At 44.7% G+C, this 16,538-nt stretch overlaps 1 protein-coding gene across 2 annotated transcripts in view; it reads left to right on the top strand.

Moving 5' to 3' along the window:
* The window catches only part of DYRK4 (dual specificity tyrosine phosphorylation regulated kinase 4), a 51,898-nt gene extending 37,506 nt beyond the window's left edge, over positions 1-14,392 (top strand). The window contains exons 8-13 of one of the 2 annotated variants that reach the window (XM_062194760.1): positions 3,096-3,177; positions 7,027-7,199; positions 8,887-8,947; positions 10,289-10,418; positions 12,718-12,893; positions 13,911-14,392. In XM_062194760.1, the coding sequence (XP_062050744.1) occupies positions 3,096-3,177; positions 7,027-7,199; positions 8,887-8,947; positions 10,289-10,418; positions 12,718-12,893; positions 13,911-14,140 (852 nt within the window). In that variant the 3' untranslated portion in view covers positions 14,141-14,392. Of the gene's footprint in view, positions 1-3,095; positions 3,178-7,026; positions 7,200-8,886; positions 8,948-10,288; positions 10,419-12,717; positions 12,894-13,907 lie in introns of both variants that reach the window. The other variant, XM_062194759.1, reaches the window with a different exon arrangement.
* Positions 14,393-16,538: the final 2,146 nt, after the last annotated feature.

Genomic DNA, 16,538 nt, shown 5'->3' with positions numbered 1-16,538 from the left:
ATTTGAACGACAGAGTTAAAGAGAGAAAGGGAAAGAAAAAGACAGAAAGAGATCTTCGATCTGTTGGTTCACTCTCCAAATGGCCGCAATGGCTGAGGCTTGGCTAGGCCAAAGCCAGCAGCCAGGAGCTTCTTCCAGGTCTCTCCTGTGGATGGCAGAGGCTCAAGTACTTGGACCATCTTCTGCTATTTTCCCAGGCAGATTAGCAGCTAGCTGAATTGGAAACAGAGAAGCTGAAACTCAAACTGGCGCTCATAGGGGACGCCGACATTGCAGAAGGAGGCTTAACGTGTTGCACATGTTTTTGACTTCTGAGATCAACTGTTTCTTAGGTTCCACGTGTGAGTGAGATCGTGTGATGTCTTTCTGTGCCTGATGTATTTCACCGAACATAATGACCTCCAGTTCCACCCACATTGTTGCAAATGACAAGATTTCATCCTCGGCTGGTGCCGCTGCTCACTAGGCTAATCCTCCACCTGTGGTGCCAGCACCCTGGGATTCTAGTCCCGGTTGGGGCGCCAGTTCTGAGCCGGTTGCTCCTCTTCCTGTCCAGCTCTCTGCTATGGCCCGGGAGGGCAATGGAGGGTGGCCCAAGTCCTTGGGCCCTGCACCCGTGTGGGATACCAGGAGAAGCACCTGGCTGCTGGCTTTGAATCAGTGCAGTGCGCTGGCTGCAGCGGCCATTAGGGGGTGAACCAACGGAAAAGGAAGACCTTTCTCTCTGTCTCTCTCACTGTCCACTCTGCCTGTCAAAAAAAAAAAAAAAAAAGATTTCATCCTTTTTACGGCTGAGTAATATTTCATGGGGTAGATGTACCACATTTTCTTTATCCAGTCATCAGTGAATGGATGGACACTTAGATTTTCCAGTCTTTTGGTCATTGTGAATGCTGCTGCAATAAACCTGGGAACATAGATGTCTCTTTGACAGATAAATGTCATTTCCTTTGGCCATATACCCAGTAGGTATTGCTGGATCACATGGCCAGTCTATTTTTAGTATTTGGAGAAACCTCCATAGTGTTTTCCATGCTGAATGTCCTAATTTACACTTCCACTCAAGGATGTGCAAATGTTCCCTTTTATCCACATCCTTGCCAACACTTGTTACCTTTTGTCTTTTTGATGATAGTCAATCTTACTGGAGTGAGATAATAGCTCACTGTGGTTTCAATTTACATTTCCCTGATGATTAGTGACTTTGAGCATTTTTTTCATATACCTGTTGACTATTTGTATGTTTTTGAGAAATGTCTGTTTAGATCTATTGGCAATTCTTTTAAACGAATTATTTTATTGATTTGAAAGACAGAGTTACAGAGAAAGGTAGAGCCAGAGAGAGAGGTCTTCCATTAAGCTGGTTCACTTTCCAAATGACCGCAATGGCCAGAGCTGAGCCAATCTGAAGCCAGGAGCCAGGAGCTTCTTCCAGGTCTCCCACGCAGATGCAGGGGCCCAAGGACTTGGGCCATCTTCTACTGCTTTTCCAGGCCACAGCAGAGAGCTGGCTTGGAAGTGGAGCAGCCAAGACTCAAACCGGCGCCCATATGAGATGCCAGTGCTGCAGGCTGGAGCTTTAACCTACTGCGCCACAGCACCGGCCCCTGTTGGCCATTTTTAAATTGAAATTTTTTGCTATTGGGTTGTTTGAGTTCTTTATATATTCTGGATATTAAGCCACAGGTATGGCTTGCAAATACTTTCTTCCATTTTGGACATCTTCTCTTCACTCTGTTATTGTTTCCTTTGTGTGCAAAAATTCTTTGGTTTGATGAAATCCCATTTGTCTACTTTTGCTTTTATTACCTGCACTTTTGGATCTAATCTAGAAAAATCTTGCCTGTTCCAATGCCCTGTTGCTCATGCTGAATGATATTTTTAATGTGCTGTTGGATTTTTACTTGCTATTATTTTGTTGAAGATTTTTGCATCTATGTTCATCAAGGATAATGCCTTGTAGCTTTCTTTTTGTTTCGTGTTCTTGTCTCATTTTGGTTCAAGGTAATGTTGATCACATAGAATGAATTTGGAAGAATTCTCTCCTATTTTTTTTTGAAATAATTTAAGAAGGTTTGGTGTTGATTCCTCTTTAAAGTTTGGTAGAATTCAGCAGTGACTCCATCTGGCCCTGGGATTTTCCAGGGAAGTGTTTTGTGAGTGTAGGATTCAAGAATCAGGGAGTTTTTCTTGTGGACTTAGTGATTAGTGTCAATGAGCTGTGAGTGGCCATTGCATTCATCCTCTCTAGAGATGGCCACTTCTGCCAATATTATTGGAAGGCCAGCCCTAATTAAGGAGACTTTCCAGTGGACTGGAGACATGCTAGAAATTCTTGCTATTTTAAGGCCTTGATCAGCCTCCTTCAGTTAACACTTTTTTTTAGGAAAGGTACTGTGGACTACATTTTTACTTTCTTACTTTGTGGTGCCAGAGGCTTCAGACCACCCCTCTTATGCCTTCTCTCTAATGTTAGATACCCAGTAAGCAGTCATGAAATTGTTCCTCTGATACTGAGATCCTTGAACACTGAGATCTTTGAAAATTGGGACTTTAATCTTCCAGCCTTAGCCAGCACACTCTCACGCTGAGAGCAGACCTAGAAGCTCTGCCTTCTATTCTACAACTGTACTGAAACAACCCATTTCACATTTTCCCCGAAGTCAGCATAAGAATTGCTGCTTTTGAGGCAGGAGGGGTCTTCTTCTGTCATAGCAGTATGTTCTTGAGGGCATTTAATGGAAGCCTCAAAGAAACTCATTCAATAGCATTCCCAAGACCTTATACAAGCAAGATATAAAACCAGATGCCAGAGAAGATAAAAATAAGTCCACAATCAAAATGGGGAGAGAGGCAAAATGTATGCCAAACAAACACTGCCAATGCCAATCAGTGACTACTGGGTCCAATTGACCAGATGTCACCTGAAGGTCAGAGGAGGGGAAGGATAATGGGATGCGGATAAGATGAGGAAGAAGGCTCCCAATTCGAGGTGGTTGTGTTTGAACTGGGCCCTGGAGAACGGCCAGAATTTAGGTAAATAGAGCCCAGAGCAGCCTAATTAAAACTTGACATATGTATTGTCTTCTTTGTAGGAAAATATAGTGCTATATCAAAGGGGCCAAGTCTCTGTTAAAGTTATTGACTTTGGATCAAGCTGTTACGAACACCAGAAAGGTAAGCCCCAAACCAGTCTCTGAGTTTTCCCTTCACAGTTGTGGTCACCTGGCTTCTTGCCTGTTCTCAGCTTGTTTGAGCCCAAGTGTTTTCATAGGGTTCAAACCCCATAAGGGACCTTTGAAACTCTCCTGGTCTATGGATCTTGAGTAAACTAATAGTATTAGGTCCCAAAATCTAACTAGATGTGTATCAGAATCATTCCTAAACTCTGAAAAATGGTATTTTCAGTGTCTTGTCCCAGATGCTCAGAGTCCAAATTTCCGGAGAATAACCAGAACTCTGTGCTTTTAAAAAACAAAGCCATTCTGAAGTTCGACTGTCTTGGATTAAGTACACTTTTAAAATTTTTAATTTAATTTTTATTTATTTGAAAGAGAGAGGAGAGAGATCTTTTATTCACTGGTTCACTCCCTAAATGTCCCAGGGCTGGGCCATGCCAAAGCCAAGATCCTGGACTCCATTCAGGTATCCCACATGAGTAGTAGGAATTCAAGCACCTTCTGCCTCCCAGTGCGCACATTAACAGGAAGCTGGGTTGGAAGTGGAGAACCTGATACTGGAACCAGGCACTCCAATATGGGATACTGTTGAGGTAGATTTCTTCTGAGAGGAGGAGCGTGGTGGGGGCAAGAGGCGCAGAGTCACCACACAGACCCCGGGGAGTTGGGTGAAAGCAGGCTTGAGGCAAGCAGCCCACAGACTCAGTTAGTACAACAGCTTATGTAGTCAAGACCAGCCAATCCGGTCAAGGGGAGGTCTAGCCTCCAACCAATCACAGCCTGTTGCCAGGCAGTTTCCAAAGCTATCCAATCACAGCCTGTTGCCAGTCAGGCTCTTGTTGCCAGGCAGTTTCTGAAACCATCCAATCACAGCCTGCCATCAGTCAGGCTCTGTTGTCATGTGGTTTCCTCTGTTGCCATGTGGTTTCTGAAGCCATCCAATCACAGCCTGTTGCCAGGCAGTTTCTGTTGTCAGCGGCCATCTTGGCATGAACTTTTCACCTCAGCAGCCATCTTGGCATGAACTTTTCACCTCATTCCACCACAGGATACGGCCATGACACCCACCCAGATTCACGAGGTTTTATGGCTTTTTCAAGCTGGAATCCAGAAAGGAGCCCTGGCAGATATTTGCACAACCTTTACTGAACTTGTTTTAATCATCTGTTCCTTTGACTTTTCTGGAGTTTGATGTAGAGAACTTGCGACATTGAGTGTCTGCTGTGTCAGTCAATGTCTTGGGTACCAGGAACAAAAAGATGAACATTTCCTGTCTGAGGGCTGCTTGCAGTATAGTGCAGGGATGTCAAACAGAAAGATAATATGCTAGGCATACTGTACAGACATATACACAGGCTGCTTTAAGGGCCCAGGGAAGGGTGATTTGGGGACCAGCCTTTAGAGTGGTGAGGAATGTCAGAAGCAGCCTCCTGGGGTCAGCATTGTGGTGCAGTGGGTTAAGTCACTGCCTGCGATGCTGGGAGCCCATATGAGCACTGGTTAGAATCTGGGCTGCTCTGCTTCTGATCCAGCTCTCTGCTGATGTTCCCCAGGAAAGATGGCCCAAGTGCTTGGGCCTCTGCCACCCATGTGTGAGTTGTAGATGAAGTTCCTGGTTCCTGGTTTTGGCCTGGCCCAGGCCTGGATGTTGTGATCATTTGTGGAGTGAAACTGAATGAGGATGGAAGACTCTCTCTCTAAAGATTTATTTATTTACTTGAGAGGCAGAGTTATAGACAGAGGGAGGGAGAGACAGAGAGAAAGGTCTTCCATCTACTGATTCACTCCGCAGTTGGCCAGACCTGGGCCCATCTGAAGCCAGGAGCCAGGAGCTTCTTCCAGATCTCCCACATGGGTGCAAGGGCCCAAGCACTTGGGCTATCTTCTACTGCTCTCCTAGGCCATCAGCAGGGAGCTGGATCAGAAGTGGAGCAGTCGGGACTGAAACCAGCACCCATATGGGATGCTGGTGCTGCAGGCAGATGCTTAACCTACTATGCCACAGCACTAGTCCCTCTCCTCTCTAACTCTTTCAAATAAAATAAATCTTTTTTAAAAAAAGCAGCAGCAGTAGCCTCTCGAGGCTGATGGAAGGACAACCAGATGGATGTTTCTAAGCACAGTGCAAGACCACTTTGAGGATGTGTCACCTACATGTTTTCTGGATGGATCCTATAAATAGAAAAGAATGCTTTCCACAAAGAAATGTACATTTACTCACCGCAGGTACTGGAAGCTGTGTAACCTAGTAGACAACATTCATCTTAGGTTCCTTGTCTTCAAAATGGAAACAATGATAGCACCTGCAACAGAAAGAATTCTCACATATAAAGCGTTTGTCACAGCTAAAAACTATGTAAATCCCATTAATTTCATGTTCTGAAATACTCTATGTATATGTACTTTGCAAGTACCTCACATCTATTTTGGAAGCAGGCAGGGTATTAAATTCATGTTTATTAAATGTTTGTGTTGCTTTAAGTCACTGAATTGTTCCATCCTTGCTATAACCAACTGACATCTCCCGTCCAGATGTGTGGAAGTAACTTCATGTCTCATTTCCCTGGCTTCAGTCTCCTCATCTATCTTTTATTCACCCTCAGCTGCTGAGATTTCATTGAACTCTGCTTTCCATGTTGTGTGTTATACACACAATACATGCACATAACGTATTGAATCTACATTTAAAGTGATGCATTTTGCATGCTTCCTTTCTCATTCCAGTATGTCACCTCACTTGCCAAACTACAATACTCTCAGAAGATGTCCAATTAAAGTTAATCTGGCAGCATGAAAATTTATATTAGTTTTAAGTTTTTTTAAATCTTCAACTTTATTTATTTGAAAGTCAGAGTTACACAGAGAGAGGAGAGGCAGAGAGAGAGAGAGATATCTTCCATCTGATGTTTCACTCCCCATAGCCGGAGCTGTGCAGATCTGAAGCCAGGAGCCAGGAGCTTCTTCTGGGTCTCCCACGCCGGTGCAGGGGCACAAGGACTTGGGCCATCTTATTCTGCTTTCCCAGGCCATAGCAGAGAGCCAGATTGGAAGTGGAGCAGCTGGGTCTCGAACCTGCATCCATATGGGATGCTGGTGCTTCAGGCCAGGGCGTTAACCCACTGTGCCACAGTGCCAGCCCCTAAGTTTTATGTTTAAAACATTGGCCTTGGCTGGCGCTGCGGCTCACTAGGCTAATCCTCCGCCTGCGGCACCGGCACCCCGGGTTCTAGTCCCAGTTGAGACGCCGGATTCTGTCCCGGTTGCTCCTCTTCCAGTCTAGCTCTCTGCTGTGGCCCAGGAGTGCAGTGGAGGATGGCCCAAGTCCTTGGGCCCTGTACCCGCAAGGGAGACCAGGAGGAAGCACCTGGCTCCTGGCTTCGGATCAGTGCAACGCGCCGGCCGCAACACGCCGGCCGCAACACGCCGGCCATAGCAGCCACTTGGGGATGAACCAACGGAAAAAGGAAGACCTTTCTCTCTCTCTCTCTCTCTCAGTGTCTAACTCTGCCTGTCAAAAAATAAAATAAAATAAAAATAAAACCTTGGCCAGCTCAGTTGCATCCCTGAAACAGTGCCTACTTTGGAGCTCTTGATGGATAAAGTGGGGATAATAACACTGGCGCTGTAGTCGGGTTCCTGTGAGGATTTAAAGATGTTAGCTGTGTCATGTGGCTCATGAATGCTGGCCTGTTGCCCCTCTGCAAAATCTCTGAAAAGCCCACCGGGTAAGATTGAGGGCTGGAATCTAAATTATTGACCATCCTCAAACGTGAAGGTCTCAAAAAAGAAATGTTGCAGGGAGGAGGAGATTTTTCCCACGTGAGCTGTTCTCTCTTTGCGCCCTCAGTGTACACCTACATCCAAAGCCGGTTCTACCGGTCCCCAGAAGTGATCCTGGGCCTTCCCTACAACATGGCCATCGACATGTGGAGCCTGGGCTGCATCATGGCGGAGCTCTACACAGGCTACCCTCTGTTTGCTGGGGAGGACGAAACGGAGCAGCTGGCTTGCATCATGGAGGTGAGGGGGTGGGCTGGCCGCAGTGAGAGCAGCTTGACGGCTTCTCTCAGACCTTAGGTTCATCACAGCTGTGAGAGCTGGTCTGCGTACTTTTGTTGTTGTGGAGTGTGTTATTGTATACTGTTGAGTTGACGTCTAACACTTTTATCAAGAATGTAAATAGTTGCAAAGGATGTCAATTCCATCATCTTGTAAATAATGACATTTTGAATCAAAACTGCTATAAGGGTCTTTTACAAGGCTAAAAAAGAAAAAAATCTAGGGAAACTGACGCTCACAAAAAAGCCTATCCAAAAAGTACGGGAACAAATTCTCCTTTAAGAATTTTACTTTTCTCTCTCTTTTTTTTTTTTTTTCCTCCTTGAACAAACTCTCATTTCTATTCTACTTCTTCCACAAGAGTGTTCTTTCAACTTATGATTGAAATCTATCCATCACTGTAACTTAAACATTTTCCCATCACCATAAACTCCACATGTAAAAGTTTTCTTCCTGATGAATTATTAAAATATAAGTAGTGTACAAATTTTGGTAATGAATTACCAGACACAAAATATGAAATTCTATTGGTCTTACAGCCCTAAGAAAAACAGATAGGGCCATATTTCCTCTTCCACATGATTCCTGTGCCTGTAGGTGAATATTACTTCTTGCGAACTAGATTAGACAAAATGGGAAATAACCCTAAAAAGTTGCAAATTATGCATTCTAGGATTTTCCTAGTGAACAAAGATATTTTGACTGCAAAAACTATCTTTTTATATCTAAGATGGTACTTCAAAAAGTTTGTGAAAAAATGGAATGAAAATATGCTTATTTGGTGCATTTTTGAGATCCATGCATATGAGGAGTCTTCAAAAAGATCATGGGAAGTATGCATTATGAAAATTCTATGTGTGACCTCAACATTTTTCGCACCAAAATAAACTTGCCTATTCATTCAATTTTTTTCATTAACCTTTTGAAGTCACCTGCTCTCTCTCTTTGTGTGTATGAGAAATTTCTATTACCTAGATTGTCTCAAAGTTGCAAGTAGACAAACATACCCTTGAGAATTACTGACTGTAAGTAATTTCACTTCATGGTTGAAACTAATAATAAAACACTAATATAATTAGGTAAGCTTAGCCTTAAGTGATAGCCTTAAATGATGTGTTGGACTGATAAGGAGAGGTGACCAGGGTGGTCCAAGTAATTGCTGTGTCTCCATGCAGCCCTAGAAGTTGCAGTAGGGCCAGGCAAACAAGTAGGTGCTTCATTTCCCTTTTCAAGATGGTGTTTTATAATAATGGTGCAATGCTCATGTGATGATTTTCATCTCATCTCTCTGCTCTCCCAGTGCTGCAAGTTGGAGTATGTCACCCCTTAATTCAGTCATGGCCAGTGTATACTGACAATGAGATCTGGCTGCTAACAGCAGTGGCCTACCTCGACTCTAGTTGGTGCTGATGCCTATTTAGAATAACATGGCCAGTGTGGATTCTTAGGATACTGGAACAGCCCTGAATTAGGAGTTAAAAGACCCAGCCTCTGGGTGTGCTCCGCTACTGATTTGACATTATCATTTGATATCCCTGGAGTTCTTGTCTGTGGGAGGCAAAGTGTGGCCAAAGTCCCGCCTAGCTCTAACAGTCTTTGACTGCATGACTCCACAAGGAGTGAAGTAGTTTCATTGTACTTGTTGAAGGTGCTGGGCCTGCCACCAGCCCGCTTCATTCAGATGGCCTCCAGGAGACAGACGTTCTTTGGTAAGTCCCCAGGTCTAATTCTCTTTTTCCTGTTGTATCTAATGGGGGTATCACAGGCCTGAAGACACTTTCCATTCCCTAAGTCCCATTTAGTGACCCCACACAAAAGCAAGCTGTAATTAGGAGCTTCTTTCAGAAAAGTAAAAAAAAAAAAAAAAGATGCTGAGAAGTGGCACAGCTGGTGTGGTGGACATGGGATGATGCAGTGGGGCTGGGAACTCAGATCATGTTGGGAATGAGGCCTTCACAGTGCAAATGTACAGTGACAGGACAGTGACAAGGTTCATGTTTGGAGTAGACTAGAGCACCAGCCCTCTAGTCTACTTCTATGTCATTTGGTAAAGAGCCACAGCCCCAACTCTGGACCCAGCTGCAAGCACACCGGCCCCTCTCCTGGGACTCCTTGGACCTCCCATGATGCAGAAACTAAAAGTTGAAGGCCCAGCCACTCCATGATCCTACTGTAGTGCTAAGGTTGTCATCCTCTCTGATTAGTTGGTCCCATGCCAGTCCAATGGTTAAACCTTTTAAACTCACTTATGATCATGGCTGGAGCTTTGAAGACCATGCCTCTGGGCAGGACAGTGTCCAGGTTGCCTTGGAACAGTGCACACACACTAAGCTTGCTCCAGGTAGTGTGTGAGGGTAGGCAGAAGCTGTACTTCTCTATAAAGCTTATCAGAGAGCAATGGGATGGCTCTTTTGACCCACATGTACTTTTCCCATCCACCACTGATAATTCAGCCTTTTGAGTTTTGAAGGACTTGGTGGAAGAAATGGTTCAACTTTTCTTTCATCAACTCCTTCATAGAATGTCGGTGGGGACTAGAAGGAAGGGACATCAAATTGGGAAATGAAGAGTCATTCTCCCACAATGCCTTTCCTGTTACACACTGTGGATGTCCCAAATTCTCACTTTGTTGGGCTAGCAGGAAAAAAGCAAGGGTGAACTCACAGACAACCCAAGAATAGACAATATCCTTTTTGTTCAAAACTGAATGTTTCTGTCACTTCAGATTATTGTCATTATCATAATTATTTTACCTTGGTTAATGTGAAACCATTTAAGCAATTTTATTTGGGGAGAAGGTGGTGGGATGGAGGCACAGAGCACACGGTAAAAGTGCCTGAGAGTTAATTGTTTGTATCGAATAGTCTGCATGTGGTCACTTCAGAATGGCTGAGGCTGTGTGTTTGTGAATAGATAGTAGAGGTGGGGATGGGGCAGGTGAGTAGAGCAGAAAGCAAAAGATCTGTTAAAGACCACTCCAGGGGGCAGCTGGGCTGTGACCACAGGTTCCTTACACCTGTAACTAAATGCAGAATGTTGTATCTCTAAAGATTCCAAAGGGTTTCCTAGAACCATAGCCAACAACAGGGGGAAGAAAAGATACCCGGATTCCAAGGATCTCACGATGGTGCTGAAAACCTACGACGCCAGCTTCCTGGACTTCCTCAGAAGGTGTCTGGTGTGAGTTTGTTGGCCTGGCTTTGCCTCTGGGTTTCCTGTTAAACACTGTTAAACACATTCGCCTGTAAAAATCTAAGGCTGGGAGAGACTTAAGAAAAATGACAATGATAAATACCGACAACAGAGCCTTTACATCAGCAAAGTGCTTTCACATCTGTTGTCCTATCACACGGCTCCCTCCCCTGTGTGATGGTCGCGGTGAATGAGCTGCTCCATTTTGCCAAAACCCAAACTGATTAGGTGAGTTGTTACACAGCGTGTGGGTGATGCCTGCCATCTTCCTGGCCGCAAGCCGCTTGGCAATGAGAGCGTGGGCAAGTCCTAAATGCCTTCTGCTTCCATGATCTGAAGCCAGCCTCTTTGTGTGCCTGTTGTCACTTGTACACACACACAAACTCAGGGTAAAGTAGATTCGGGGCTCATCCCACCCCCTTAGGGTTTTGTGTCCAAATCCTGTAGTATGGAATTAGGGGAACAGTGGGCTACAAACCATTTGTTCTGTACAACTTTGTACAGTCCATATGCATGCCTTGATTCTCAGAAATTGGGTTCTGTGCCTCAGTGAAGATGTGGTTAAAAAAGATGTAACACATAGAGCACCCAGCGTAATGCCCTGTGTAGAAGGTGTTTGGAAGATGCTAACTTGTCTTACTGTTTCACTACTATTCAAGAAGCTTTGGAAATTTCTCCACTGAGCAGCAAGTTGATTAGCTGCATGATACTTGGCAAGTCATCGCTTCTCTCTGAGCTCGGTTTCCTTTTCTATAAAATGAGGTATTACAAAGGCCCCTTCCAGGGATGCCTGAGCTCTCTCAGTCCTGTGGCTTGTTTGGCATTTTTAAAAGACCATATCTTCCTACTCTGCCATTCTTCTAGTGGTATGGAGTAGTAGTAGTAAAACACTCTCCTGGCATTTGTGCACTCTGGAATTTAGTTACCAGCACAGAGGGAAACCCTCTGGTAACATCAAAGTATTCCCACCTCGGGGGGTCATGCTGTGTACACACCTGAGTAACTGAGTTAGAGGTCTTGTACCCCATCTTCACTCACACCGTGCCCCCAGCCTCATGCTTAGGCTCTAGGCTGCCTGCCTCTCAGCAAATGACAGAAAGTGGTTCCAGAGATGAGGTATCCAGAAACCCCACCCATCCAGAACATGGCTCCCTAGCAACAAAGACATTACTGCCAGTGTTTTCTTTTAGTGCAAAGGACTGCTTGCTCACAACTTGGAAGAGGTAGCCAAACCAATGTGACCTGGTGCCTTATCCACATGTTGCTCAGTAGCCATTCTTTGGAATGAGAGACAAAAAGTTTTGAGTCAAATCTGTTAAGCCTTGTGTCTAGGTTTCCTAGGCTAACTCCAGTAGTTCATGAGAGGGGAGATGTAGTCTAAAGCAGTTCACTTGACAAAGAACTGGGAGCTGGAGTTGTTTATGACCTTGATGAGTCTAGAAGGTCAATAGCATCTCCCTGCAGTTCGAAGCTGGTGCTGGTATAACACAACAGCTGAAATCTCCTGTCTTGGAAGGTGACCAGCTGGGGGAAACCACAGCATATGATGAAGTGTTAGTAGTGTTGTAAATGTTTTCCGATAGTTGAAGGACTCTGACATAAAGGAAGGATTAGCTATATTGTTCTGTGTAATGCCAATGGGCAGAATTAAGACCTACTAAAACTTACTGGGAAGCAAGCCAATTTGACTCACTAAAAATGAAGAACTTGAAAAGAAGCAGAGTTTTGGAAAACTAGAATAAGTGCTTCTGTGAGTTAGTTGACTTGGCACTGAAATTAACTCCAGAATGGCAGGGAGATTCCACGCTGGAAATTCCGTTACCGTATTCGAAGTTTTCCTGAACTATATCCGGGACCTCTTATAAATCTTAATACCCTAGAATTCTATAATTTTATTTGTGATTTATTTGGGGACCCAAATCCTGTAGTTAGGGAATTTAAATTAAATATCTCCTCATTTTTATCTCCTTAACCTAGCAAACCCTATATCATTGGTTAAGATTCCTTTATATCTTTTCTTATAAGGGAATTCCTAGGAATTCTGTAAGATTTGGATGCTAATATATTCCCCAGCCTGTCATAAAAAATTGTCTAAAAAAGATTATTTCCAATGGTTATTTCTAGGAACTTTCACATTTTATGTTATAGTCCCTCTTCTATGATGTCTGTGTGATACAACGTAGGTTAAATGGAAACATACTTACTAGGTTTAAAAAAAGTTTCAATCTTAACATTACAGAAGTAAACTGATCAACAGTCACCCACACCAGGCTTTGTTGGTGCACAGGTGGGACCCTTCTCTGAGAATGACCCCTGAGCAGGCCCTCAAACACACTTGGATCCACGAGTCACGGAACCTCAAGCCACGAGCCAGGCACCAGACCTTGAGGAAATCCAGTTTCTGTTTGCCTCCTGAGACAAGGAAGGATAAGGTTCAAGGATATCAGCTGTCCAGCATAAAAGGTACAGCCCTCGAACAGCCAGACCTACCCCCGGGGTCCAGAATGCCAGGCTTTGTTAGAGGACTTGCACGCCAACATCCCTGAGCTCAATCTTGCATCATCTTCTGCCTTCCTCATTACTTTTGGGATTTTCCTTCCTTTTTCAAGGAACTTGGCTCTAGATGGGTTTTTTTTTTTTTTCCACCTTATCATCAGGATTTCTTATTATTCTTCTGTAGTCCTTTACTCTTCCCTCCTCTTTCACTGTGTCTACTCTCTTTGTGCCTTTTGTTTATATTTTGAATTTTTCTCAATGGCACATGATGGTATCCTGCAAAGCTTTTAATATGCAAGAGAATCCAGTGGTTAAACATAAGTCACTGGAGTCTGGTTCCCTGGGGTTAAATTCTGGCTTTTCCACTTACCAGGTGTCCTTGGGCAGTTAGCCTTTCCTCTCTGTATCTCAGTTTGTTAATTTATGTTATGGAGAATGATACCTACTCTCCAGGGAGGCTGAGAGATCTAATGAGTCAGTATATGTAAAGTGGCTAGAATAGCCATAGAGCATGTTTTACCATGAACTTGTTTTAAAAAATATTTATTTACATCTACTTGGAACCCAGAGAGAGAGAAAGAGAAAGAGGGAGAAAGAGAGAAAATCTTCCATCCACCGGTCCACTACCCAAATGCCCACAACAGCCAGGGCTGGGCCATGCTGAAGCCAGGAACCTATAACTCCATCTGGGTCTCCCATCTGGATGGCAGGGACCTGTGCACTTAGGCTATTATCTCCCAAGATGCATTAGCAGAAAGCTTGACTGGAAGTGGAGTAGCCAGGATTTGAACTGGCACTCTGATATGTGATGTCAACACCCCGAGCAGCAGCTTAACCTGTTGCATGCTACACCTTCCCCGAACTGTTTTTATATCATTACAACCATGATTTCCCCAAGGTGATATACAGCTTACTGGACAGTTAGGAAATATAACAATTCACATTTGAACACTTGTTTTTCCTGTCTTCTCTCTCCTTCAGCAGACGAGAGGACAGAGAAAGTAAAAGACAGTGCCACTAAGCATATCCAGAATGCAGGTGATCTGAAGGACTCTGGCCAGCATGCAACTGACACAGTCCAGCTGCCTCACCTAGCAGAAGCTCCTGGAAAATCAGAGGCAGTCGTTGGGCCCGACGGAGCCGTGACCACCACAGGACAGCAAAGCAAAAACTCCTCCCCCAAGAACACGAATATTTTACCACCTATTGTATGACTCTTGCTGAGGGCGTGTCCTGTTCCTTCCTACCAATGATTTATACTAGAGATGGCTCTCAGATTGTACAATACTTCAGATTGTTTTTTTAATGCATAAACATTTGTTTAAAAAGAAAAACAAAACATACAACTCTAGTCTCGTGGCCAGTTGCCTTGATTTGCTTAGGAAGCATAGAGGTGATGTCCTTGCACCTAAACTTAATCCTTATGTCTTTTGGGGGGAGGAGTAGTTTTAAATACTCACTGCTATGGCACCATTCATAGAACTCTAAATAAAAGAAAAAAAATTTTTTCTTCTTGCCTATGACTACCAACCTATGTCAGGATTTATGACATTATAATAAATTCATATACTTGTATATATATTTTTTGGTTTTTGTGCATGGTTCCTGGTTCATAACTCACCTTCCCCCTTGCCCACTGAGGAAGGCCATAGAACTAGAATTTCTCTTCTCTCAGGGGAGGTCAAAGAAACTACAATGTTCCCATCTTTTTAGCTAGCCACCAAGAAATTCTCAGACCTCCCCTGGTCCGATCGATCTGTGAAGACCCTCATTTTAGTGCCCCACACCTGCAAGCACTACCCAGAGGCCAAGAAGAATCTGAACAGAGAGGCTCTGCTGGGTTTCCCGAGCCAGTCTATTAGCATTAGATCGTGCCCTTGTGGAAGTCTCCTTTTACAAACTTGCCCATGCTTCAGGCATGCAGTGAAGCCTCCCAAAAAACCCAAGGGGACATCGTTCAGAGAGCTTCTAGATAGCCGAACATGTGGAGGTTCCTGGAGGATGGCAGCCAGAGAGGGCATGGGTGTTCCGTGCCCCTTCCCCATACTTTACCCTACACATCTCTTCAGGTGGATACTTTGTAATCAGTCAGTCAATGTGTTTCCCAGAATTCTGTGAGCCACTCAAATTAATGGACTCTGCGCGTGGGGGGGGGGCATAGGATTTTGTAATTTGTAGCTTGGTTGGTCAGGTTGTAAAAGTAGCCTGGGGCTTACTGGGGAGCCTTCCACTTTTGGGAGCCCAGGCTATCTCCAGGTAGACAGTGTCAGGCTGGGGTGAATTAGACAACACCCAGCAGATGTCTGCTGCAGAATTAATTGCTCCCTGGGGCTTCTGGGGTCACAAGTGTTCTGTTGTATGGTTTTAAGGCTGAGGAAAAGTGGCCTCCCCTCCCCCCTCCTTCCCTTCTTCCCTTCTTCCTTTCCTCCCTCCCTCCCTTCCCCCATTCCTTCCTTCCTTCCATCCTTCCTCCCTTCCTTTCTTTTAGATTTATTTGAAAGGCAGAGTGGCAGAAACAGAGAGAGACACAGAGAAAGAGAGATCTTCCATCTGCAGCTTCACTTCCAAATGGCCACAACAGCTGGGACTGGGCCAGGATGAAACCAGGAGCCAGGAATTCCATTTGGGTCTCCCACGTGGGTGGCAGGGACTCAAGTACTTGAGCCACCCTTCACTGCCTTCCCAAGCATATTAGCAGGGAGCTGGATGGGAAGCAGAGTAGCCAGGACTTGAACCAACACTCCCATATAGGATGCCAGTGTCACAAGTGGTGGCTTAACTCACTGTGCCACAGTGCTGGCCCTAGGAGAGTGGTTTTGCTATAGGCAGAATTCTTTCTGAAAATGACAGAAGCTGAATTCAGACTGGTGTAAATCACAGGACAACGTTTAGTGGTTTCATTGGTGCATCAGGAGAGGTACATGTGGTTTCAGGCATAGGAGGATCTAGCAATGCAAACATGGTCAAAGGTCTGAGACCCCTCTTTATCTATTAGCCTTGCTTCTCTTTTTTGGTTAACGTTATTCTGAGGACAAGCTCTTCCCAAAAGTTACAGGGACCACCAACGACAAGTCAAAAGATGCAGTCTTCCCTTGCTGGCAGGGAAGCCTCCGAAGTGCTTGTATTTGGACCAGTCTCTGTGTCCAAGAGATTGGGATACTGGGATTCCCAGCCTGGGTGCCAAGTCCACGTTCTGATGGTGGTGAAAGCACCACATCTCCTAGGATGGAGTGGGGGATGGAGGGTTTCCCAAAGGATGGGAGGCTGAGTCAGCAGCAGGGTATGTTCCCTCATCTGCCACACCCCACCCCCAAATCTACTCCTGTCCACTTACCGCCCCCTCTAGTCCTCATCTACAAAATGACATACTTCCTATATGCTTGTAATCATAGGACAGCTAACAGTTTGCACGAAATGTAGTTTCACAACATCACAAGCAATGTGGAAAAGAAGTTTGGCTTTGTGGTTTTCATTTACTTTGCTGCATAATGTTCCACGTAAGGAGACATCAGGGAACTGAAGCTATGGACTGGGATCAGGTCCTGCAGGAAAGGTGATGTGGACAGTAGCAGAAGATCAAGAGAACATCCTAGGAAAGATAAACATAAGGAG

Source organism: Lepus europaeus, chromosome 6 (genome assembly GCF_033115175.1).
Source record: "Lepus europaeus isolate LE1 chromosome 6, mLepTim1.pri, whole genome shotgun sequence".
NCBI classification, from domain to species: domain Eukaryota; kingdom Metazoa; phylum Chordata; class Mammalia; order Lagomorpha; family Leporidae; genus Lepus; species Lepus europaeus.
The sequence above is the reverse complement of the archived record's forward strand: the minus strand, read 5'-3'. Positions and strand labels throughout refer to the sequence as shown.